At 41.0% G+C, this 23,376-nt stretch overlaps 1 protein-coding gene across 1 annotated transcript; it reads right to left on the reverse strand.

Moving 5' to 3' along the window:
- Positions 1 to 1,545: 1,545 nt before the first annotated feature.
- LOC133263617 (serine incorporator 1) lies at positions 1,546 to 18,562 on the reverse strand. Its single transcript, XM_061443460.1, has 10 exons — positions 18,447 to 18,562; positions 13,198 to 13,359; positions 11,665 to 11,858; positions 8,557 to 8,636; positions 8,250 to 8,387; positions 7,137 to 7,306; positions 6,820 to 6,910; positions 5,582 to 5,723; positions 5,234 to 5,464; positions 1,546 to 3,172 (listed from the first exon to the last, which is right to left on the reverse strand). The coding sequence occupies exons 1-10, from the start codon at positions 18,483 to 18,485 to the stop codon at positions 3,034 to 3,036; spliced, it is 1,386 nt and encodes a 461-aa protein (XP_061299444.1). The 5' UTR covers positions 18,486 to 18,562; the 3' UTR covers positions 1,546 to 3,033.
- Between the last annotated feature and the right edge of the window lie 4,814 nt (positions 18,563 to 23,376).

A 23,376-nucleotide genomic window follows, 5' to 3' on the forward strand; every position in this document is an offset into this window, starting at 1 on the left:
GAAAATAGTTTCATTGTCTTCAGCCTTCAAGGTTTATTTATATACCTCCAACACAAGTGGCTAATGCAGCAAACTGGTTTTGTGTGGTAGTACACAATAGGCTGTTCTCTCCTTTGTTTTCTGAGAGCCACAGCTTTCCTTCCAGCTGAAGAGCTCCGGAGCAGAAGTGTTTCTGTCAGTCACTGAAGTCTTCTACCTTTATTCAGATGAAGGTGCTGGGAGCTGCATTACATGGCTACATGCCAGAGGAGTCACTAATGACTAGTGAAGGTGCTGCCAACATACTTAACTAAGCCTTGTCACCCTGAGTTCCTGATTCAGTGTAAGCAGGAAGTTACACTGCTTGTGAAGATGAAAGTTTCCTTCTTTCTCTGCCCTCAAAGCTGTAGCTGGGGAGGTCTGAGGAGCTCCAGTGTGCAAGATATTCCAGAGAAGGGAGAAACTGGATTTAGTAACTTAACAGGATATATTCCACAATTCTGGCACTGCAGTCAAGATTTCCAGTTTTTATATGCCCCCTCTCCAAGGAAGCTGAAGCTATAGGCCCAGCCATCTGTTGATCTTCCCAGTTAACAGCCTAGTTACTGCAGGATTCAAGAACTGCTGTGGTAGAACCAGTGTTCAGGGGTTTCATCCACCACCCCCACTTAACACACCCAGCACATATGCAACAGAAGGGACAGGTAGCAGGTGAAGTAGTTACAAGTGTTGTATGCTCATGTTTTCAGAGATGGCAGCAAAAGAGCCCACATGGAGGAACTGCCTGAGAGCTTGGCACTGGGGTTTGATGTGACCTGTTGTGGTTTAAACCCAGCCAGACAACTTGCTCAACTGACTTCCCCCCCCTTCTTGCCCTACCCCTACTCCCGGAGGGACGGAGAGGAAAAATCAAAAAGAATGCAGCTCCCCTGGGTTGAGATAAGAACAGTTTAGTAACTAAGGTATAACACAGATCACTACTGCTACCACCAATGATAACAATGATAAAGGAAATTACAAGGGAAGAGGATATATCACCTCACCACCAGCCAACCGATAACTCCCCCCCCCCCCCCCCCCCAAGCACTGACCAATACATCCTCCAACCCTGCAGCCTACCAGCCCTTCTGGCTAATTCCCAGTTAGTTACATCCTGGGCATGACGTGCTGTGGTATGGAATACCTCTTTGGCTAGCTTGGGTCAGGTGTCCTGTCTCTGCTTCCTCCTGGCTTCCCCTCCTCCCTGGCAGAGCATGAGGCTCACAAAAGTCCTTGGCCAAACCAAAACATCGCTATCAGCTCTGTTCCCAGGCCAAAAGTCAAAACACTGCACTGCACCAGCTACCAGGAAGGAGAAAAATGACTGTTACTGCTGAACCCAGGACACCTCCCCAAGAGCTTAGCAGTACCTGCCCTGTATGCAGGTGTATACTGCAGTGCTGCTGCTGTGACATCTGTGATGACAAGGGCCATAAAACACTCCCTGGGAACAGAAGATGAGAATACAGCACAAAACCACACACAGTTCACATCCTGCAGTAATATGAGACATCAAGCCACCGGATATCTTCATCCAAATTTATTTATTAATAAGTTAACAACATATTCCAAATTATTACAAGCCTTTACTTAATCCTTCCATTACAATCTCAAGTTTGTCTGAGATTTCAGACTCCTGCTGTAACTGTCAGTGTTCAGGTGCAGAATTAAAAGCTTAGAGAATAATTGGCAACAGGGAGTATAACCACCACAGTAACATGATGCCTGCTGAAGGCCCTGGATCACCCCCAGCCAGGCTGCTCCAGCCTCAAGTTGCAGCAAGTAACAGAAATACTGAGAAATACTTCAGTTACAAAGCAGCAAGCACAAAAGCATTTAAGGTTTTGTAACCGCACAGGAAGTATACGGTATTTTAATCAAATGGATTAATAGCTCATGCCTAGATCTAGACTCCCTATGCTCAAGTCCATCTCTGGCAACAAACAACAAGCAAAATACCTAATACATTAAAAGATTTCAAAATTTAGAGCTGCAAATACATGAAGAGACACTTACTGAAGCCTCAGTTAATACGAACCTCCTTCAGCTACTGCAATTTCAGCACCCCTTTTCCCCTGCTTCTTTTTTAGTTTAACCACAATACTCAAAAATGCCTCTAAAGGGCTCACACAGTTTTCACCACTCTGCTCCTTGCAAACTCTTGTGATTGTAGCTTAGCCAAGAAAGCGGCACACAAAACAGCAATAAATTACAGCACAGCTATCCCGTTTAAACTACTTTAAAAAATAGTAATAATACATAGATGCACGTTGTAAACAGATGCCTTAAAAATGAGCTTCTAAGCATGTGATACCAGGACCCTTCTCAACAGGGCATCTGCCCTCTGCTCTGCAAGGGCACACATCAGACCCAGCAGCACGCAGGAGGGGAGGACATCAGCTCCTCTGTAGCTTCAAGTGCAAGTTCCCTCATTTACCATCTCTGCTAAAGGTACTGCTGCCCTTGGGACAGACAAGGGTCAGGCTGCCGGTGCCAAAATGCTGCTGCAGGATGCCCACTAACCCCCCACATGCACCACTTTAACAATGCTTACTCAAGACTTGCTTTGGAATCAAGGCAACAGGGATAATCAAAGGCAGCCTCTCCTTTGCTGCCACAGCCTAACACTGGTTTGTTAGCCTAATTAACAACACTTGCACTTTTTTTTTCCTACAACTACTTAATGCAATTGAGATGGACAAAAAAAACACCACCACCCTACTTTCAAAGGGTCTTGATCTTACATCTAATGCTCCCAAAGCACTTGATCTAGGAGTAATCCTATGAAAACCATCGTGACAGCAATTGTCACTGAGCTCAGCTAGAAAAAGTCATCTAGTGAAATGACAAAAAACGTGATTCAAGGTACTCATGCAGAATAAAGCAGGGTATCCTATATGGACAGCACATGCGTGCACACACACATATTTACAACTGCACTACTATCTGGAATACTGTTTGTCTCAAAGACACTGTGAATAAAGCTAACAGAGTCTCCCCAGAGAGCAGCATGGCTTAGTCAAAGTCACGGTTTGTGAGGACCAGTGGAGCAACCAGGGTCCACACATACAGCACAATGCCGATCCAGCTGGAAGATATCTTCACCCAGACAGATGGCCATTTGCTGGTCATGGTTTCGTAAGAAGAATCCGGACTGTGAAAGAAGGAAAAGAAAAGTGAAGATCTGCAATCTTTGTTTGGACATGTAGTACACCACACTTCAGCTCTGTTTGCACAGTAGGTCATTTCCACTTAAGCTCCACACCTCCAAGGACACTTCTACCCTTCTTCCAGGCAGTTCCCAACAATGTTTACAAGAATGCCAGGAGTATGTTGGTGTCACAGGAAAGTGGAAAGCAACAGCACCCCAAAAAACAGTAAGAGAAGCTGTCAAGCAGCAGAAATAATTACATGGAATCTCTGAGGAAGTCTGTGGAAAGGAAGGGAATGGAAAACATTTACAGATACAAATAATGGATTTCACCTTGCTAAAAGACAACATCTAGAAGAATTACTACTCTTGATGTCATATTGACCCACACAAGGCACACAGTAGGACCATCTACTAAGAGTCACTTTTAAGAGAACACCTGTCCTTTAACATGATAAATTTATATTTTCTGAACTCTGAAGAGCATCTGTTCAAGCTGTTAACATAAAAACAATTCCCACTCAGGAGGACTGTTCTATTGTGAGAATTTTTTCAGGAGCAGACAACCATATTTCCTTTCACCAGATCCCACCACAGAATGGCTGAAGTTGGAAGGGACCTGTGGAGGTCACCCAACTCCCTTGCCCAAGCAGGGCCACCTACATCCTGCAAACCAGAACTGTGCCCAGATGGATTTTCAACATCACCAAGGATGGAAGCTCCACAATCTCCCTGGGCAGCCTGTGCAGTGCTTAGTCACCCTTGCAGTGATAAAATGCTTCCTGATGTTCAGAGGGAAGCTCCTGTGTTTCAGTTTCTGTCCCATGCCTTTGGGCACCACTGAAAAGAGCCTGTCTCTGTCCTCTTTGCACTCTCCCTTCAGCACTTATACACAGGGATAAGATCCCCGAGCCTTCTCCAGGCTGAACAGTCCCAGCTCTCTCAGTCTCTCATTGTATGAGAGATGCTTCTGTCCCATCATCATCTTGTGGCCCTTTGCTGGACTCTCTCCAGTATGCCCATGCTTCTGTTGTATAGGGGAGCCCAGAACTGGTCCCAGGACTCCAGGAGTAGCCTCACCAGTGCTGAGCAGAGGTAAGGATCACCTCTCTCTCAACCTGCTGATATTAACATGTCCCATCTCTCCTTTTTCCAGCTCTCTGTACCAGACATGGGCCTGGTGGTTACTTATCTGTAGTTGTTACAGAATTTAAGACTCTATTCTGCTCATTTCAGCAGGAAGTATTCCAGCAGTCCAGTGAATCATAACAATTACTCTAGAAAATATAAGAAAGCACTTGTGAACAAGGCTAGCTACTCCCAGTCTTCAAATACAACTCATTTAATATAGATCAAACAGTATACTTCCCTTGAGAAGTCCCATTCCAGACCTACGTTCCTCACAGCACACAACTTACCTCCTTGTCCAGCAAAAGATGGCATCTGTTGTGAATTAAGTTTAGTTATCTGAACTCCTTTAACTGAGTTCTTTTGAATGGGTGCTTTTGCTTACCATTAGTAGTTGCTTAGCACGGGAAGCTGAAGTTACTAAAGCCTTAGGCCACAAGCAGGTAACTCCCACCTAGATAAAGCTGAACTTAATTTACAATCTGCACTTGTTTAGTTATGTAAACAAAGGCCTTGAGACCCTTACAAATTGGAAGATAAAGGAACTGCATCTGTTAGCAAAGAGTGACAACTGGAGAGATAAGAAAAGGATAAGAAGAGGCTCAGAAAGAACCCAATAACCGACAGAAGAACCTAGACCAAAATTCGCCATTGGACCAAGAAGCATGTGCAAGGAACGTGCTTGCTTGAACAATGTGATGGTCCGGTGCATAGAATGCAAGAGTACAAAACCCCAGGAATCTCTGTTCTGGGTCCCGTACCGGAGGCACACAGCTCCAGCCGCTCCTACTCCTGTACCACTCAGTTACATTATTTATCTAAGAATCAGATGACAGAGACTCTGCTGTGGGAAACCTGGGGGTCAAGAATTTTCCTTAACAGCATCTTGTATGATTATTACTATTATTAGAAAAGCATGTTATCAAATGTGAATACCTGTACCAGTTGGTAAGTGTCATCATGATATACAGTGATGCCAGGAAAAGCATGAAATGAAAGAAGGAGTAACTGTAAGTAACTCCATCCCTCTCATTATCTATGGCTCTGTGAACATCATCTCCATCATCAAGGGAGCTGTCACTCCTGGGCATTCCATCCTCTATCAGTGTTGATTCATCGCTGGTCAGCATCAGCTTGTTCACTTGGCTGTTGTTGGATGTTCGGATGCTGCATTTGACACGAAAGGACACAGTACAGTTACCCAAATACAATTTAGTGTCTGGCAATGAGAAGTAATACAAGTTAACAGGAATTTTTATTTTATTTTTTTTTAAAAAAGCTTACCTTGAATAGAGAACACAGAGCAAAAACAAAACCAGTCCTACAATTCCTTGTGCATCCCACCACTGAACTATCTGACCTTCAGTTGGAATGGTGGTGCTATTGTAACCAATGATGCTCAGCAAACTTGGGTTACAGCGCCTGTCTGTGGGAGATACTACGTTAGGACTTCAGTACATTTCCACATCGAATGCATGGTAATAGAAAGGAACTGTGACAGTCTTGAGTTAAAAAATAACCTTTAAATCTGATTTTAACCTACTGAGTCTCTCTAAAGCAGGCAAATGAAAGTATGTGACATAAAAATCTGTCTCTCCAAGCAGATAAACGGATTTTAAACTTATATAAGATATGCATCAACTGCATTACTGTTTCATCTCATAATTAGATACCACAACATAAAAACACTCTGCATATTGAGCTTTACAAATTTTACCATTAGAAAACAAGTTTGACAACAATATACTCTGTAGATGGGGTACCAGAGTCATCTCAGAGTTGGAAAATAACGCTTCAAAGTCAGATTCATATTACCAACTGTTCCCAATCCACCGCCTCCACAGATAACATGGATGAAACAGCTGAGAACGGCAGACCATCCTATTTCTCCATAATTACTGCAGGAATTAGATATGACTCATATGTACTATTACACAGAAGCAGAGAAGACTGTCCATCATTAAAGACGAAAGGGCTAGAGACCCAATTAAAAACACCAACAATCAATATTTGACAGCTTATTTTAACGACCAGAATTTCTGCATTTTTTTTAATCTTTTTTTTTAGAGATGCTCTGCTGTTTCAGTGCAAGCAGCACTGAAAACATTTATTAATACATTATTTAAAATCCTCTGTTTGGAAAAATATTATCAGTAGCATCTCAGTCACCAGAAAGAAACTTGAAACTGGGTGGGGAGATGAACCTTCCAGACACCTGGGAAGAGCTGTGGGAACTTGCAACATCTAACCTTTAGAATACGGCAGTCCTGCCAGTAAGAAATCAAAATTTTTCCATATGATAAACATAAGAGCAAGTGAAAAACACATTACTTTGGAAGAACTATTTCTTCAGTATGATTACAGAAAGTTGGGGAGGGGGAAGAGAACACTAAGTAATGACTCCTGCCTCTACCTTACACGCATGGTAGTAGCCCATTCAAATACTGCCCTGCAAAATGGTGAAAATACAATCTACTGCCAAACTGGTTACCCAAAAAAACATACACTGCTCCTATACTTACCTGGTTCATTGGTCATAGCTGACCAAGTCAAATACATGGTATAAACTGTGATCACAGAAGACTGCAGCAAACCAGATCTTGGCTGAGATTCCTATGCAAAGTAGTCATGGAACAGCAAAGTTAGCCAATTACAATTCTCAGGCACAATTATATATTTTGTTATATATAATAGGTGCCTGGGACTAATAATAAGACTCCCAACCCCCCCACCCCCCCACCCCCAAAAAAAAACACCAAACAAACCAAACAAAAAAAAAAAACAAAAGGCAAAAAAATACCCCAAACAAATCTAGTAGATAAAAGAATTAAAACTATACCTGAATCTTCGGCAGAATTGACATGACAGAAGCACCAATACACAGCAGCATATTAACACTGATAAATGCCTTGTTTTCAGAACAGCCTTCCGGATGAGTGTAATAAACATAAAACAAGACAATAGCTACCAGAGACAGCAGGTAATTGACAGCTGTAGCTGACAGCAGTGCTGTGAAGAGACACAAAAAGAGTTAAGCTGCTTAATAATGGAAAGTATTAGAATTGAAGTAGTATTACATGACTCTCAGGTTTTGGATATGGCATACAATCACAATTAGACAGCAGCTCTGGGCACTGAAGCACAAAGGAAGTAAGTTTTCAATACTCTGATGTGTTAAAAAGAAAGAACACAATAAATGGGAAGCCTGAAGCCATACTAGATTCTCTGGTGCTCAAAGAGCAACCAAGAGCAGCAAGTGTGAAGGAACAAAGTTCTATTACACACACTCTGGCTAAAAGCTTAAAAAAGAAATTGAAGAACTACTTCTCCAATAGAAAGAAAACCAAATGTTATTTCCAAATTCCATCTTGCTAAAAACATTAAACAGCAAAACAGCCACTGCACAAAGACAGGCCGTGCTGTCTTTTGAAATACCTAAATTATCACATCTGAAATGATTTATTAAAATTAACATGTATTTTCTTTACTATCTCAGCCTTTCACTCAGCATGTACATTTGAAGAATGTCCGACTGGCAGACAGAAAGTAAAAAACAATTATTTGAGATATTTATGCTCCACATGAAGCAGTAAGAGGCCAGTTTGGTTTTAATCAGTGCTAAGGTATAACAAAAGTTATGGCTGAAAAAAAGAAAAGACAAAAAAAAAACAAAACACCTACAAATGCCACTTCTTTGCTATCACGAACTGAAACTCTGCTCCCAGAAATTAGATCTTATTACTGATAGATTGTTGCCCCTCTCCCTTGCCCCCCTTATTTAACTTGACATCAAAAGGACAGCACAACAGAGCTGAACTACACCATCTGAGAAAGTGATACTTATGCACGACGTAGCCCTTCTGCACTCTTGTAAAATGCACTGCTTGGTGAATAACTGATTTAATATAATGCACAACTAAATCTAAAACTTGCTTGTGGTCCAGTCCTTTACCTGCATACCAGCATCTTGAGTTCCCTTCCTCCATTTTTTCAACCCAAGATTCATTCCAGGAGTGGGCAAAGTCAATAAGCAAGACCAGTTGAATAAGAATAAAGCAGAATGCTCCAGCCATACCTACATAAAACCACACTAGAAGAGAAAGAAAACAAGAAGAACCACAGATATGTCTCTAAACAAATAAAAGTGCTATAGTTAAGACAGCTACAATTAAAGCTCTAAGACATCAGCATGCACTTAGTTTAACTTTAAACCCATTTATGATGGCACCATGATACGGCAAAAGAAAATATTCCCTTACCAGTTGTAAATGGTCCCTCGGGTATGAAGAAAGCTCCAACACTAATTGCAAGTGCTGTTGCAAATTTGAAGAACCAGAATCTAAAGTGAAATTAAAAAAAGTAAGGCCACTGCTGAAGTCTAATCTAATTCACCAGAACTTGAAAGTAACAAAATACGCATCTTTAAGAATGAGTGAATTAAAGCCCCCAACTCTTAAGTCTTTTGAAGTAGGTTATAAATCTCTTCTTACCTGCCCAAGATTTTTGTTCTTATTATGCTTGAACTGTGCTAGACTGACATACAATTTGGCACATTTCCCAGGGATATCTCATTCGCGTATTACAAATTAAGCCAGGGTGAAGATAACTGAGAGGATTTATGTTTGGATGTTTGTTTTTTTTTTAAGAAGGTTTCTACCTAGCACAGTGACATCACTGAGCCGCCTGCATATCAGAAAAACAGGTTAAAAATCCCTACCTGTTTTTAATATCAAACCAAAAAGTCAGAAGATCTGTTCGGTTCCCACAATGACAGACAACATTATGCTGGAGTTCCCTACCAGTCTCAATTCACTTCCTACATGGAAGAGATGTACAAAACCCTGGATTCAGACTTTTTAGGCCTACACCTGCTGAGGTTTAACCACAGCAACAAAAGCAAAGGATTTATCTTTCACAGAATAGACACAAACAAACTAAGTCCCCATTCCAGGGCAGTAGCATTGGATTTTATTTTTTTCTAGTAGAAGATAGAGTCTTGGACAAACAAAACAGATCAGATGTTTCCTAGAAAACAGACAAGGAAGTATCTTCCACTAAAGATTTACTAAACTCTCCCCAAATACAGACAGTGTACAAATACACCCTGCATAGTAAACTTCTAATCAAAAAGTTACACCAACAAAACTACAAGAAGCTGAAGATGATTTTTTCTGATCACAGTGGCAGGCAGCTCCAAATATAGGCACAGTATCATCTACATGTACTTCAAAACTGAATATAACACAAAGACAAGTACCACACTCCACAATGGATGGTTTTCCAGTTTTCTATCCCTGCCCATCTTTCCTCATACTTTGAGCAAGTGGAATCTGTCCTTCCGGCTGTTACAATCAGGGGATGGTGACCAGAGAAACACATTCCAGTTGTGTGGAGAGGAACTATGTGAGATGACTGAGTGAAGAATGTAGGGGAAATGGACTAATTCACTGGGACACAGAGAAGTGACTAAACCCACTTTGAAGGCTGAATTAACAACATTCATGGTGTAGCATATGCCTCACTAAAATTAGGTTTTGAATCCATATATTTTTTTGAATTCTCATTCTCAACTGTAGAAATCGGAACATGTTCAACTTTGATTAAATCTAATCTCTAATTTCCAGACTTTTTAAAGTGATCTTAACACTCTACCCATATAATGTGTGACAGCTGAAAGCACTTCTCATCTGAACCACCACCTACATTCTGTATGAATTCTGTGCAAGCCAGCAACAACCCTGTGAATACATTATAACTGATTTTTTTCTATTAACCCAAGGCTGGAAACCATTCTGAGTACTGCCATTAAAGCCAAGGCAGCAAGAACTGGCACCAGACCACATAACTAGGCTTAACTTGCACATGAGTATGGAAAAGTTAGTACATATATATGGGAAAACCCAATATTCTGAACATTTCAAATCACTGGCAGAAAGATGACATCATGAAGTATTACAGAAGATACATACAATTTCAAAAATCAAAAGCCATGGTTTTCATCAAGCTACCTGTATTGGAGCAACCAGTTATTACAGAAGTGTTGGAAGTAACATTATTAAGTATTGTACCAGTAACAAGTATTGTTTTTCCCTCTACCCTGGTGCTGACACTAGACTGGCTAAGAGTAAACTGCTACAGGTTGCATAAATAGTACCAACATTTGTACTGGATAGCACAACCCCATACAAGGACATCAAAAAAATCCCAAACACTTAAGAAGCACTTTCAGGTTTAAAAAAACAAAACAAAACAAACAAACAAAAAACCCACCCCAAAGTGTTGCTGTAGAATGTACCTGAACTATTTTCTTGCATGTACCAAGTATGCCCTTCTGAACAAAGCAGGGTGGAGGGAAAGGCTGATCTGAGTTACTGCTGCTAATGCATCTTAATATTGTACCCAGCCTCTTTTTTAAGACCGAAACAAACAAAAGAAGCAAACAAAGCAATACTCTTCTCAGTCTTATTTTCCTTTCCCCTACAGCAATCATTTGAAGATTTTTCTCATTTCATGCTAGAAATGTTTAATCTTATTACACTGATTTTCATTTTTATGGCTTAGCTGTTCATAGCTTCCATTAAATATAATAATTTTGAAAAAGTAGTCTAAGCAATCACTGTGACCACCAAGACTAGGTACCATAAATAATTTTATACTTTTTAGTGCTATTCCCTATTACAGTTATTTACATCTCCTTGGTTCAAGAAGCTATGTTACACATAAGCTGAGCCTGGACAAAAACTACCACTTATGTCAATTCCACTCATCTTCCATCTGATAATTCTAACTATAATGCAATACAAAGAATAATTTCTGAGCTTCCCAGTAAATTTAATACATAACTCATACTTCTTTATGCAGAGGGAAGAATGAAGAAAAGATAACAGAGGGGGAAGAGATATGTTATGTATCTATATAGAAACATACATAAATTGTTATAAGTTTCAAAACAAAACTGTTCAGAAAAGTGCAAGCCTTTACAAACATCAAAGTTAGGAGTGTAATTCCTGTTACAGATGGACAGATGAGGCTTTTTAATCTTTCAATTTGTTGAAAAAATCTCAGTGGAATGAAACTTAGTACCATCATTCATCTCTGAATTTTGTCATATTTGGACAAAAGCAGAACCTCTGATCTTGGAAAACCTCAGGACAGATTATCCATTGTCAAAATGGATCTTTTCCTCTTACAAAAATTAATCTGCCATGCCTAAGAACTTTGAGTGCCCTCTACTGCAACATCACTCCTCTAGCTACTATGCCACTCTGTTTGTGGAACAGTATATTTGACTAGTGTGCTTGGCCACAGACTTTATTTCCACAGTAGCTTTATCTCATATGCACATACTGCTCATGTCTGTATCTTACCCATTGTGCACCGCTGCTCTTGGGTCATTGCTGCTCTTCACTTTGATCATCAATAAGGAGAAGAGGAGGAAGAACATGGCCATACCAAAGCACACACGGTACACAGCTTTGTAACCAACTAGTACATCACAATTCACATGGCCGTACACACCAGGAATAGTTGTTCCCATACCTCCATCACAAAATCCAGGAATCTGTGATAAATACAAGACACTTCAGTCATCTGTAAAAGGCCTCCTGCGAGTATGTATTACTGCTTTATTAATATACCATTAATGAGTATTTTAACATTATGCAACTATCATCGTCAGAAAATATAATACTGAAGGGCTGTACTGTTATTTACAGTCTAACTAGAATATTAAAAACATTTAAGGAAAAAAAAATCCCACATAGGCAAATTCTACACAAAACCAAGTCTAATTAACGGGGGGTGTGTGTCTTGATATTAGCAATTTCAGAACTTCTCATGGAAATGCAGTTTTCACTTGCTGATCTGAATCAGAAGATAAATAAAAGATCTGGAATTTAATAAATTTGATTTGACAGCTACTATCAGGTAGCTAGGAGAAGGCAGCCTGCTTACTTCTCTTTAAAACAGAAAGAGCCTCCCCGTCAAAAAAGCAACATCAGTTAGAAGTATCTGTAACCTCCATACAAAACAGCTGAGAATATCCTTTCCAGTCACTACCAGGACATGAACAACATCTTTCTGAAGTCAAATCATACTCCAGAAGGATTAGTTTTCTTTCCTAGGTGACTAACATGGCTCTCACAGAAACTCTAATCACTACACCACACCAAAATAACCATTTACAGATTAATCATTTCAGGGGAAGAAAATCAAAAGCATGTCTAACAGAAGTTCGTATCACCTACAAACAAAATAAAAACAGCAAATCAAACACTAACAGAAACAAAGCACATGCATTCCAAGCTCAGTGAACTTATATGCACTCCCATAACTCAAATTATCACTCAGTAATTTTACATGCACTATCATATCTGCATATAACTAATAAACTGTAAAATCCTATAAGCACTTCCTCATTTCCTTAGTGAAAAATATGCTACTATCGTTAGTGAAAAGTATTTTTGTTATGCATTTACACACTTTAAAACAGAATTTTAATCAGTATAGCAGAATGAAACTACTGTGGTTATTTTTTGATTTTATTAACAGCAACCAAAACCAATCAAGTGCCACAAATACAAGCATGTTGATAATGTATAATTTAAAACTCCATATACATAAACTACATTTTCTTGTTTGAGACAAGATTTTGTTTTTTTCTCCTCTGAGCTGTTAAGGAAGAGGTGCAACTTTATCTCTAAATAGTACTTCTCATCCATGCAGTGATGGTCCCATGAGTTCTTTGTTTATATGATCTACAATCAAATTAACGGTGACTGTGAAGCACAGGTGGCAGCTCAATGACCTATTTCCAAATAAAACTCACACTTTCAAGATGTCATTTACTACTATCTATGACATTTGTTCTACCACACATGTTAGCAAAGAAGCAACCTGACCTTCTTCAGCTGCTCTTCCATGCCTGGTATTAACATCACACAGGCAACGCTCACGCCGAGAAGTAAAAAGAATGCATATATGAGCCGAGTTATGGTGGAGTTGTTTCCACTGGGGCAGCATCGGCAGAGCAGGCATGGAGCACTTCCACATAAACATGGTATCTGACAGAAACAGAACATACAACAAACTCTTTAAAAACGTTTGCACCGCTAGATTTCAATATTTAATCAGGCTGTGCAGATCATCAGCAGTTATGATGGAAAATTACTCATCCTGTGCATTCCATCACTAGTGCAGGCTAAGTCACTGTAACACATTTACAGAGCCCCCTCACAATCTTGGAAGCACTTCCTAATGCACCACTGTACAGTGAAATTAGTGCTATGTCAGAAGTAATCATTTATCCATTCACAGGAAATAAAGACTGGATTCAGGCTCATTTGTTCTCTTGAATTTTATTTAATTTCAGCTAAATGAGATGCAAGGATTGCTTTTAGTTAACAATTCCATCCTCCCTTCCACAGCTGCAGAGATTAAACAAATACTCCAGAAAAAAAAAAATATTTGAGCACAACTGCCACCTACAACAAACATGTCCAGTATCTGGCCAAGCTGGGCCACAATCCTCACTGGTGAGGATTCATAAACATCACCCTGACATAGATACCAGACAGCAGCAGAACCCAGCTTCTGCCCCAGCTCATCCACAGGACACCTCCACCATGTGACAAAAGCCATAGGTGCTAATCACAGCAGTGAAGACACCCAGTCAGTCACATCAAAACATGACTAGTTACACAGCCACATGACCAGTGCATGTCAATCATGCAGCATGACTGGCATGTGTCAGAACAAGTTCTTAAAGATTTAGTCATATGACAATTAAAAAGGCCAGTAGTGTGCCGCTACCAGGAAGGGCCCAGGGCTTACAGGAAGAGCAGACAAACTGTCACAACACTCCCAGCAGCCTCCGCAGAAGCCCTCAGGAAAAGGCACAGATGATGCGTTCTTACAGGTTCAACCAGACTCACACACTTGAGGTCTTTTAAATAATTTCCTTGCATTCTTTTTGTACTTGTGTTCCTCTCTGAGGATGGAGGAGCCAAGAATCTCCACTTGCTTTGCTACAGAATCATCTTTAAATAAGCAAACTTCAGTACTGAATTTGTCTTGCTAAAAAAGTGAAACTAGGCAGATTCTCATTATAACTATTTCAATATGTAAAAGATATTATGTTGACATTTTTTTACTTCCTCCTCCACTCAGTATCATTATAGCACAAAGAGTACGAGCATGCTGATTCCAGGAGAGGAATTTTACAATGCAACAACTTCCCCAAGGAGGTGGCAGAGTTCATGACAAGGTTTTCAAGATGAGATTGAACATGGTGCTTGCTCATCTTATCAAGGCTCCCTTTCCCATAGAAGGTTGGATCAGATGATCCTTTGAGGCTGTTCTGTAACTGCAAGCAACTACATTAGGGCACCTATGTTTAGTACGCAAGAAATGTATGGCAAATATTGGCTTAGGATACATAAGGATTTTATAGTACTATATGTATTCCAACAGTTCCTCAACACACACAAATAACCCTTCTAGTGAAGAGTATTTCTATTCTCTATTCAAAAAACTTACTTTCTTGAACGAATTCTTTCTACATTAATATTTTTAAAGATCCTGTTGAATAAAAGGCTGAGTTTGGCGGAGTAGAATATAACCTTTAGGGTCATCTGCTGCAGAAAACTTGGTGCAAGGACTCCCTGGTATACAAGCCACTTCTCTTCTGAATCCCAGTTGTAAACTGTTTGTTAAGCGTTTAAATAATTCAAGCAACTTCCTCCCAAATGCACACAGAGGAATGTGTGTTTTGAGAGACATGGGAGGTTTGCAGTGGATGAAATAAAGATGACTGTCTCCACCTCACTGGGTGACAACATGCCTTGAACGAGGCAATACAACTCATGTAAGTGTCTGAGCTCCAACAACAGCTTCCAAAACATTTTGCCACCAAGAAGCTTATCCTTACAAGCTGAGACCATGCACATGAACAAGAGACACCTATTGATTACTGATACTATTTATACAAGTTGGCCACTTCTACAAGGAAACATGGTATAGTCCAAGTCCCTCTTTCTTTAGGCAAAAAAGAACAAAATACATACCATTCCAATCAAATGTCATCATACTACTGGCAAAACCACTTCTAACAGACTTCCAAAAGAACAGAAAGCAAAGAACATTCAGCCCATAGAAGCGAGTTTATCAGCAGAGAGGACAAGGACAGTTTGTGCTGCTTTCTTCCTGAATTCCATACCTCCTACCAAGAATCCTACAGTACAAAAAGTAAGATACTACCACAGAAATCAAAGCTTAACTCCCCAGGTGAGACTCAGCTTAGTCACAGATGCGCACAAAGAGTTACCCTGCAATTAGCTTTGAGATTGTTTTGTAAGGAAGCTCAGACAACAGTTACTAAGTCACAACCACCATCCAGTAACATTTGTACCTACCAACTCATTTTTCCCCAAAACGCACAGGGATACAAGGAGCTCAGTGGTGTTTGCTAAGGCAAAAATAATAAAAAATGACCCACACACCTATTCTGGGAGCAGCCAGCTGGGCAGACAAGTTAATTCATGCCTGCTAAACTAGTCACTTCATTCTCTCTGGGAATTGCAGGAGGAACATATAACAAGATGAATACTGTAGAAAAAGAGAAATGCCAACAAAACCACTAAAAATCAAGTGTTACTGCCCCGAGGTACACAGAACAGGGTTTTAGTATCAAATATAATCTTCTTACTGGGGTAATGACTACATGATTATATACTGAATTAAGTATTCACAAAAAAACTAAGCCCTCCCCCGCTGAGCCTAGTCAGGTTTTAGCTACATCATCCCTACAATGTGCTTAAAAGAACCAATTTAGTCAAGATCTTTGCTTTGCTAAAGAATATTAAAGTGAGTAGAACAGCAGCTGAGCTATTCCAGAGAACAGAGCAAGAGAGGCACGACCCAGCAGCGTGAAAATGGCACTGTCTGACCAATCAGGATCAGAAGACTTCTAGTGAGATGACAGTGCTCTTAAGGCCTTTCCCCCATCCCACTACCCATCTCTGGTATGCTCATATGTGCTCTTAAAAGCACTGAACTGAAGCACTGCCTGCTCAGCACAGAGCAGGGCAGAGCTATAACCAGCACTAACACCACACAAAAAAAAAAAATCCCAGAATAAAGGGTATGAGGCCAGATGCCAAGGTCAGGTACTCAGAGCAGCTCTGCATGCCACAACACGTGGCCTTGCAAAAGCTACACAGCTGAAGCAAGAGCAATAGCAGCATCTTCTCAGACAAAAGCAGAGCAGTTCTACTGGCCATGGACAGTCCACACTAGCACAACCTCTGCTCCTTCTAGTTCCCCCGCTGCCTCACCCTCACAATTTGCTTTGCTTTCTGCATCCCAAATGGCACTTTACTGACATAGCCTTAGAGACCAGTGCAGACAGACTTCTGTAAAAACTATCATACACAAGGTTTTTATGTACTGCTTAGCTGTGGTATTAAGTGTGGAAAGAAACCCCAATTTGCTTGGGCATTTTAAAAGAAGGTATTACCCACTGTAAATCTTGACTTAATCAAGATTACATACTCATGTAAATCATTCTGGCTAAAAGACTACTACATGTATTTCTCTGTACAGAAGCAAACACTCAAAACTAAGAGCAAGTAAACCGAGATTCTTCATGCAACTACAAACACCAGCCAGTTATCAGAAATGGCCATTTATGCACTAGAAAATGCAGCATATACTAACTCAAGTATGTGAATTAAAACCTACAGTCATACTGTCACTTTGTATTTGACAATAATTAAAAATGCTAACGTTAACTATATTCAGCTAGTAATTAAAAGTCTAACTGGCTAATCCATTAAGTAGCATTTTAAATGTTAATTAAAGCAAAATGAACACTGACAGTACTTCCTTAATGGGATATTATCAGTGTTCTAGTCACCTATTACATGCATATCAGCCAGGAAGCTTAGCTCATACAAATTTACCCATCACTTAACAGAATTCAGACAGGAGACTAAGGAGTTAAGTATCATCTCTGTAATTAAATATCACTCTATACTACAGGAACCAAAATCCATATATTTTGGCAGCACAAATACTGAGGTTTGAATCAGTATGAGGCTTTGTTAGACCAGCATGTAGGAACTGTTTGAATACGCATAATTTCATTTAATCCAGGTATAGTACAATATTTTTGATTTGGTAAATTCAGGTTTTCACAATTGCACTGACATTCCCAAGACAGAACTCTGAAGATTCATAATCCACCTGACTGCATCTACACAGGCACTAGAGTTGGAATGACCTGTCATCACTTAAGGATCAAAGAGCAACGCCTCAAATGAGGACTGCTATGCAGGATCTCTTTCAACTTCTGTGCTGTTCTGCACAGTGCAAACAATTTAAAACCACATCGGAACTACTGTTTCCCATTAAGAAAAATCACCTGACGATGCTCAGCATGGTGGCGACACATTAGCACACACTACTGAGCACTGCGAAAATGATGGCTCAGTAAGACAAAGATACTATGAAGGGTGGAGCTGCTCAAGACAAAGCCGTAAAAAAGAATCCCATTAAATGCAATCACTAGGATCAGGGAAACATACATGGTTTATTTTTCCGTAAAGAAACACCAAATTCTTAAGCATTTAATTAGATTTTGACTCCTTTATACGTTTGGTGCGAGGGAGCTCAGTGGACAGTGACACCTCCCACACCGTTAGGCGAATCAAGCAGCGACCAGCAGCGCTGCAGGCCGGCCTGTCTGGTGAAGTACGAAGCTCCTCACTCGGCTTTGGCGGATCCCTGAAAAAGCCCAACGGGGGAGGGAACCACCGCGATCTTGTCTGTCAGTCCGTCCGTCCCCGTCCCCGTCCCCCCCCCCCCATTCTTTGGGCCCGCCTTCCCCAGCCTGCGCTGAACGAGCCCTGCCCCAGCGGAGCGGCTGCCACACGGGGCGGGAAGGGGGAGAGCGCCCACGGCCCACGCTGGAGGAGGCGGGAAGGCAGCGCCACAGACGCGCCCGCCCCTGGAAGACAAAGGCCCGGTGAGGCGACGGGCGAGGCACGGGACGAGGAGGGAGAGAAGGAGCAGCACTGGCCGCCTGCCTGGGGCCTGCGATGGGCACGGAGATGCAGGGAACCGCCGCACCGCCCGCCAGCCCCCGCCTTACCCAGCTCGCCATGGAGCAGAGGCCCAGGACGCCGCCCATGGTGGCGGCGAGCTCCGGCGCCTCAAAGATGGAAGCACGACGGCAAATATCTCTCGACAAGGTTGTTTACCGCTCCCAGAAGCGCTTCCTGCTGCGCTGACGCAGCGCTAACGTCACTTCCGGAGGAGGAAGGGAGGTGGTGATGGTGGGGCGGGGCCTGAGCTGCTCCGCGGGGTCGCGCAGCCGGAGCGCCCCCAACAGGCGGGCACCAGCCTCCGTGCCCTCGTTGCGCTTGGGTTACCGGTCATGGGGATGAGGTGGTTGAGCCGCTCCCGTGCTTTCCACGAGTACCCAAAGCCGGCGCTTCCCGGCACCTCCCGAAATCGGCTGATGGGCTGGAGATGGGTGAGGGGCTGAGGTCTCCCCTACCTGAGTGGTGCTAGCGGGCATTACGGACTGCATCCCATATAAAATGTATAAAACCATGCAGGACTGCCATGGTGGTGCTAAATAGAAGGTGAACACAGTCCAAACCCGAAAATAGTCAAAAAAAAAAAGTATACCTAAAAAATCTTTAAAAAACAATCAGTAATCATGGAACAGAAAATGTACACTTTATATAATTATATATTTTATCTGTTTATATTATAGACACAGTAATACCAAGGATACTGGCTCAGCTGAAAAACAAAACCATTTCATATGTCAAATGTGTTTTAAAACCCCAAAAGCAAGCACCTGAGAAAGATAAATAATTGAGGTTTTAAATAAAATACTTAGAAGTGTGAGGCAGAACATTTCATATGGAGTTTTATAGTACCATTTTACAAATTAAGAAACATCTTTGACTCACAAGTTTCTCTCCTTGCTAACATATGCAGTGATTGCAGTACTACATACTGAGCTGCTGCTCAGATTGGACTTCTCTATGAATATAGATAAATCTATCGTTTATAATTGATTTTAAGGGCAATCCTCTTTCCAAAATCAAACATGAAAAGAAAAGGCTAAGAAGGTACTTTTGGAGGCTGTAGGTTTAAGGCTTAGACTATTATCTAGTGATAAAAAAGGGAATGGGAATAATTAACAAGAGAGCAATAGTTACTAGCTTGAAAGGTAGGTGCACAGAATTAGTGGGCACTGAATGCTGAACTGAAATAAAAAGTCAGTGTGCCTGTCCTTACCAAACATTAAGAAAGCTTTGGAAAGTTCCTATAAAAACATTGCTGAAATGGAAGTCCTCAAGCATGGGAGGTGGGATCAACTGTTGCTTAGGGTGCACCTGCTTCTTGGATAAATAGTCTACTCACCACTGGCCCTGGCTATTGCTGATAAGCACCTCTTTGTACTGCACCAAGACTGCAGACTAGCTATGATCAGAGCATGACGCCTGAGCCTAATCCTGAGCCATCTTCTCTTACAAGACTCACTCTAGGGTAATGGGACCTTCCACCTCCATAAGAGAGGTGGATTTGCACCTGTGGCAAGGAGGAGAAAAGACAGGGAGAGGAAGGCAGTGGGTGCTACTCTGTCCTGCGCTGTAAGGCTGGGTTTGGCAGTGAGCAAGAATTTAAACCTTCTCTATGTGTCCTGTGGAGGAGGACAATGGGAGGGCAGGGGTGGGAGAAAATGTTGGAGTCCCTTTAGTTTGGCCAGTAGATCCACAATAGTAGTTCTTAATGATCACTTCTGTTTGCGCACTAAGTTAAGCTAATAATGGGTGTTGTGTTCATCTTCTACATAGCACCACCTGATAGCCAGAAGGTCCTGGAGGCTCAACGTCAGCTCACAGCTAACACCGTGACTTGCTTTGTGTGATGAATTCATAGTCTCTCAAAAAAGGAGTCTGTTGCCTCTCATTTTGAAGCCCTTTATCTTTTCTAAATACAGGTTTTCATTAGTTACTGATCTGCTCTGCTTCTGTATTCCCACAATCATCAGTGTGCTCTTTTTCCTTACAAGAGCTTCTGATAGCCAAGGCAAACTATTTCTGTCCAGACCAACCTGATCTCTTTTCTTTCCAAATATGAAATCACATCACTGTTCTCTGATGTTTCTTTATTTCTGCTGTCTTATTTGGAGCATTTACTGTGGAAAGATACTGAATCATCACATACACTTCACTGAACCAAGTCCTCCTCCTTCATCACACATCTTTTCTAAGAAATTGTAAGAGAGAAAAGATCTGCTACAGGAATTTTGTTTCTGGAATTCTGTTTCACTTTCAACTCACACAGCTTGCTCAACAGTTTTAAATCATATTGTGAAATCTCAGTTTTGTAGAAACTAGCAGTTTCTCAATGTTGTTCTTTGAGAATTTGGAAGCCTGTTTTGGCTGTTCTTATGCTGCTATGGAAATGGTTAGGACTTTGCTTACCTTCAGCTATGATGGTACATACTTCACTGTGCACCAGAGTTTCTTTTAGCTAGATGCTGTCAGTCCCCTTGCCACTTGAAAAGCCTCTTGCAACATTGCTAGGTTTGGATGCTTTATTTTCACTGTGGTACTTCAGTTTTATTCAGTTTGAAGGGGCGGGGAGGAATCCTTCATACCCAAATATGTGTCTCGGACGGCTTCCCCAGTGTGATCTCCTGCTTCCCTGTAAGCCTCTTGAGTTTGTATGGATATGAGAAGCAGAGCTGTACATTTTTTGGGTAGCATTCTGAATTTTCATTTTTAGAAAATAACAGGGCTCAAAAAACTGAAGTAACTTTTTTTTTCACATCTCGTTTATGTTAGGGAGCTTTTTACTAAAAACTATCTTTCTGTCAAATGCTTATTGGAAAATGAGGATTTTTCCAGACTGGAGACCATTGTCAGTTCCATGGTCTGCACAAGAAACTTCCATCAGCCTCTGCAGCGAACACTGGATCTGCAAAGCCCAGAGATACATCATGGGGGATCCCACACCATTCAGCCAACACGGCTATACTCACTTAAACCTCCATCAGAAAAGCTCTGGTGACCATTTTGTCTCCTAAAGTTGTTTCCACTGAGAGGAAGGGTGAGCTAGGCAGAACAAGATACACCAAACAGGCTTATGCTTTAGGTAAGGCTTTTCTGAATCCGCACTTTTCTGTTAGTGATTCAACACTCTGGTACACAGCGTCAGAGAGAGAATCCTGGAAATTGCTTTGGACAGGAGGTGGACGAGTTGCCTGGTGCCTGCCTCACCCTGAGGGAGCCTGCCCTTTGTGCTGTGAATTCCTGTCCTCAGTAACTGAGTTACCATTCATTGCGTTTGCTTTTTGAAGGAACAAACAAGTAGGAGGCTGGAAGCACAATGTAAATACTGCACTGCCTGGCATACACAGAATAAACCCTGCAGCTTGCAGGAGACACCAGGTATTCATACAGTGACCATGTGCGTAATGTGTGCACCATAAGCCCAGCAGTTCTGCATATAGCCAGGCAGTGCCCATGTACGTGTTAGGAGCGTGCACCACGTAAGCAGGAGTTAAAACATTTTGGGAAAAGTGTTGACCCTGACGTGTTTTCTGCCCATCTCCAGTTGTTCAGATGCCATGAGCACGTTTCTTTGGGACCTAGGGCACTGCTTCGTGAAGCACTCAGCGCTACGGTACAACAGCATCAGACCTTTCACCATGGATAGACTACAAATCTCAGACAAATACATCTCCAGGCCTTCCCAGACAAGACTTTCCAAGCACACAAACACAGATGAGAACATGTGTAAGGGAATAAAAGGACAAATAAAAGGTGGCTGTAACGGGGCCTCTCTCATCTTTGTGCTACAATGCCAAAATCATGCCAAGCATTATCATGAAATTCGAAGGAAACAAAATGTTCAGCCTTCAAAACTGAGGAAGACTTGTTCTGTCTACATGGATGTGGAGCTGTATGTGAAAATCATCTCCTCCAGAGGGCAGTGCAATTTAAAGAATGGAAATGTCTCGCTGCTGGTGTATAAATGGAAATCGGCAATTTGAAGATGTATTTTTATCTCAACAATGTTAACAGAAAAATAGTCTACAGAGATGTATTTTCTGGAATAATTCTGTGTACACAGTATGACTCTATATTTCACTTGCTTTAAGCCATATATAAGTGAAGTCTACAAAAATCCCCTTGTTTCTCCCTTGATCCTCTAAATGAAAAGTAATATAGAAATAATGTCTGTGATAAAAGATTATAGTATCCATGGTTATATCTCTATTGTGAGAGAAAAGTGGAGCACAAAATACTAAAATTCCTGTTTCTGATGGATTGTGCAAAGACTCAGAGATAGCTGAAATTAAATGGAATTCAGAAGCCATCTTTTTTAAGAACTGACCTAGATGTAAATCTAATACTGAGTCTAATAAATAGATAGGACTATAGAATAAATGTTTATCTTTATCTTAGTCTTACAAGGTGGCTTTTTTTTATTCCAACAATACCCATTTATGTAGATCAAAATCAAGTAATGCAATGGATTTAAATGGTAAAGCATTAATATGTATGTTTATGAAATTATATTTTGTCATCTCAAAAAATTACATTACTGAGTAGAAATTGATTAACAATGTACATTTTTCTTTTTTATAAATATATATGAATTTTTTTTTTTTCTTTACATAAGTGTGCATAGTCTGGAACTGGTTTACACAGGCACAGTTGTGAAGCAAAGAACAAAATTAATCATCAGATTATTCCATTCATGACATCAGAAGATTAGATACAGATTGTTATTAACATTCCTGTTAAGCCCCATCACAATCATTGCAAGTGAGAGAGAAAAACTAATTTCTACTTCTGTTACTGTTATTGTTTGCTTGGAAAGATGCTCATCAAGCATAAATTAACAAGACAGTTCCACATCACTACGTAATGCTCTGTGTTCTTAACAGGAAAATACACAAATACTTGGAATAAAATCAACTCCCTTCAATTTGTGTAGCAGAGTATGGTTCAGTGTTTCTAAATAATTGGCATTTTGGAGACTGCTGC

Source organism: Pezoporus flaviventris, unplaced genomic scaffold, assembly GCF_033815535.1.
Source record: "Pezoporus flaviventris isolate CSIRO_AGI_PZ_B2104156 unplaced genomic scaffold, CSIRO_AGI_Pfla_v1 ptg000375l, whole genome shotgun sequence".
Lineage (NCBI taxonomy): Eukaryota > Metazoa > Chordata > Aves > Psittaciformes > Psittacidae > Pezoporus > Pezoporus flaviventris.

What these genes read in the sequence shown, in the direction of transcription:
- LOC133263617 (XM_061443460.1), bottom strand. Translation starts at nt 18,485, where the DNA reads ATGGGCGGCGTCCTGGGCCTCTGCTCCATGGCGAGCTGG. An exon ending in AGCTATGACCAATGAACCAG is followed by an intron (nt 5,724 to 6,819) that starts GTAAGTATAGGA and finishes TATCTCCCACAG; the next exon opens with ACAGGCGCTGTAACCCAAGT. An exon ending in ACACTTACCAACTGGTACAG is followed by an intron (nt 3,173 to 5,233) that starts GTATTCACATTT and finishes CTTCTTTCACAG; the next exon opens with TCCGGATTCTTCTTACGAAA.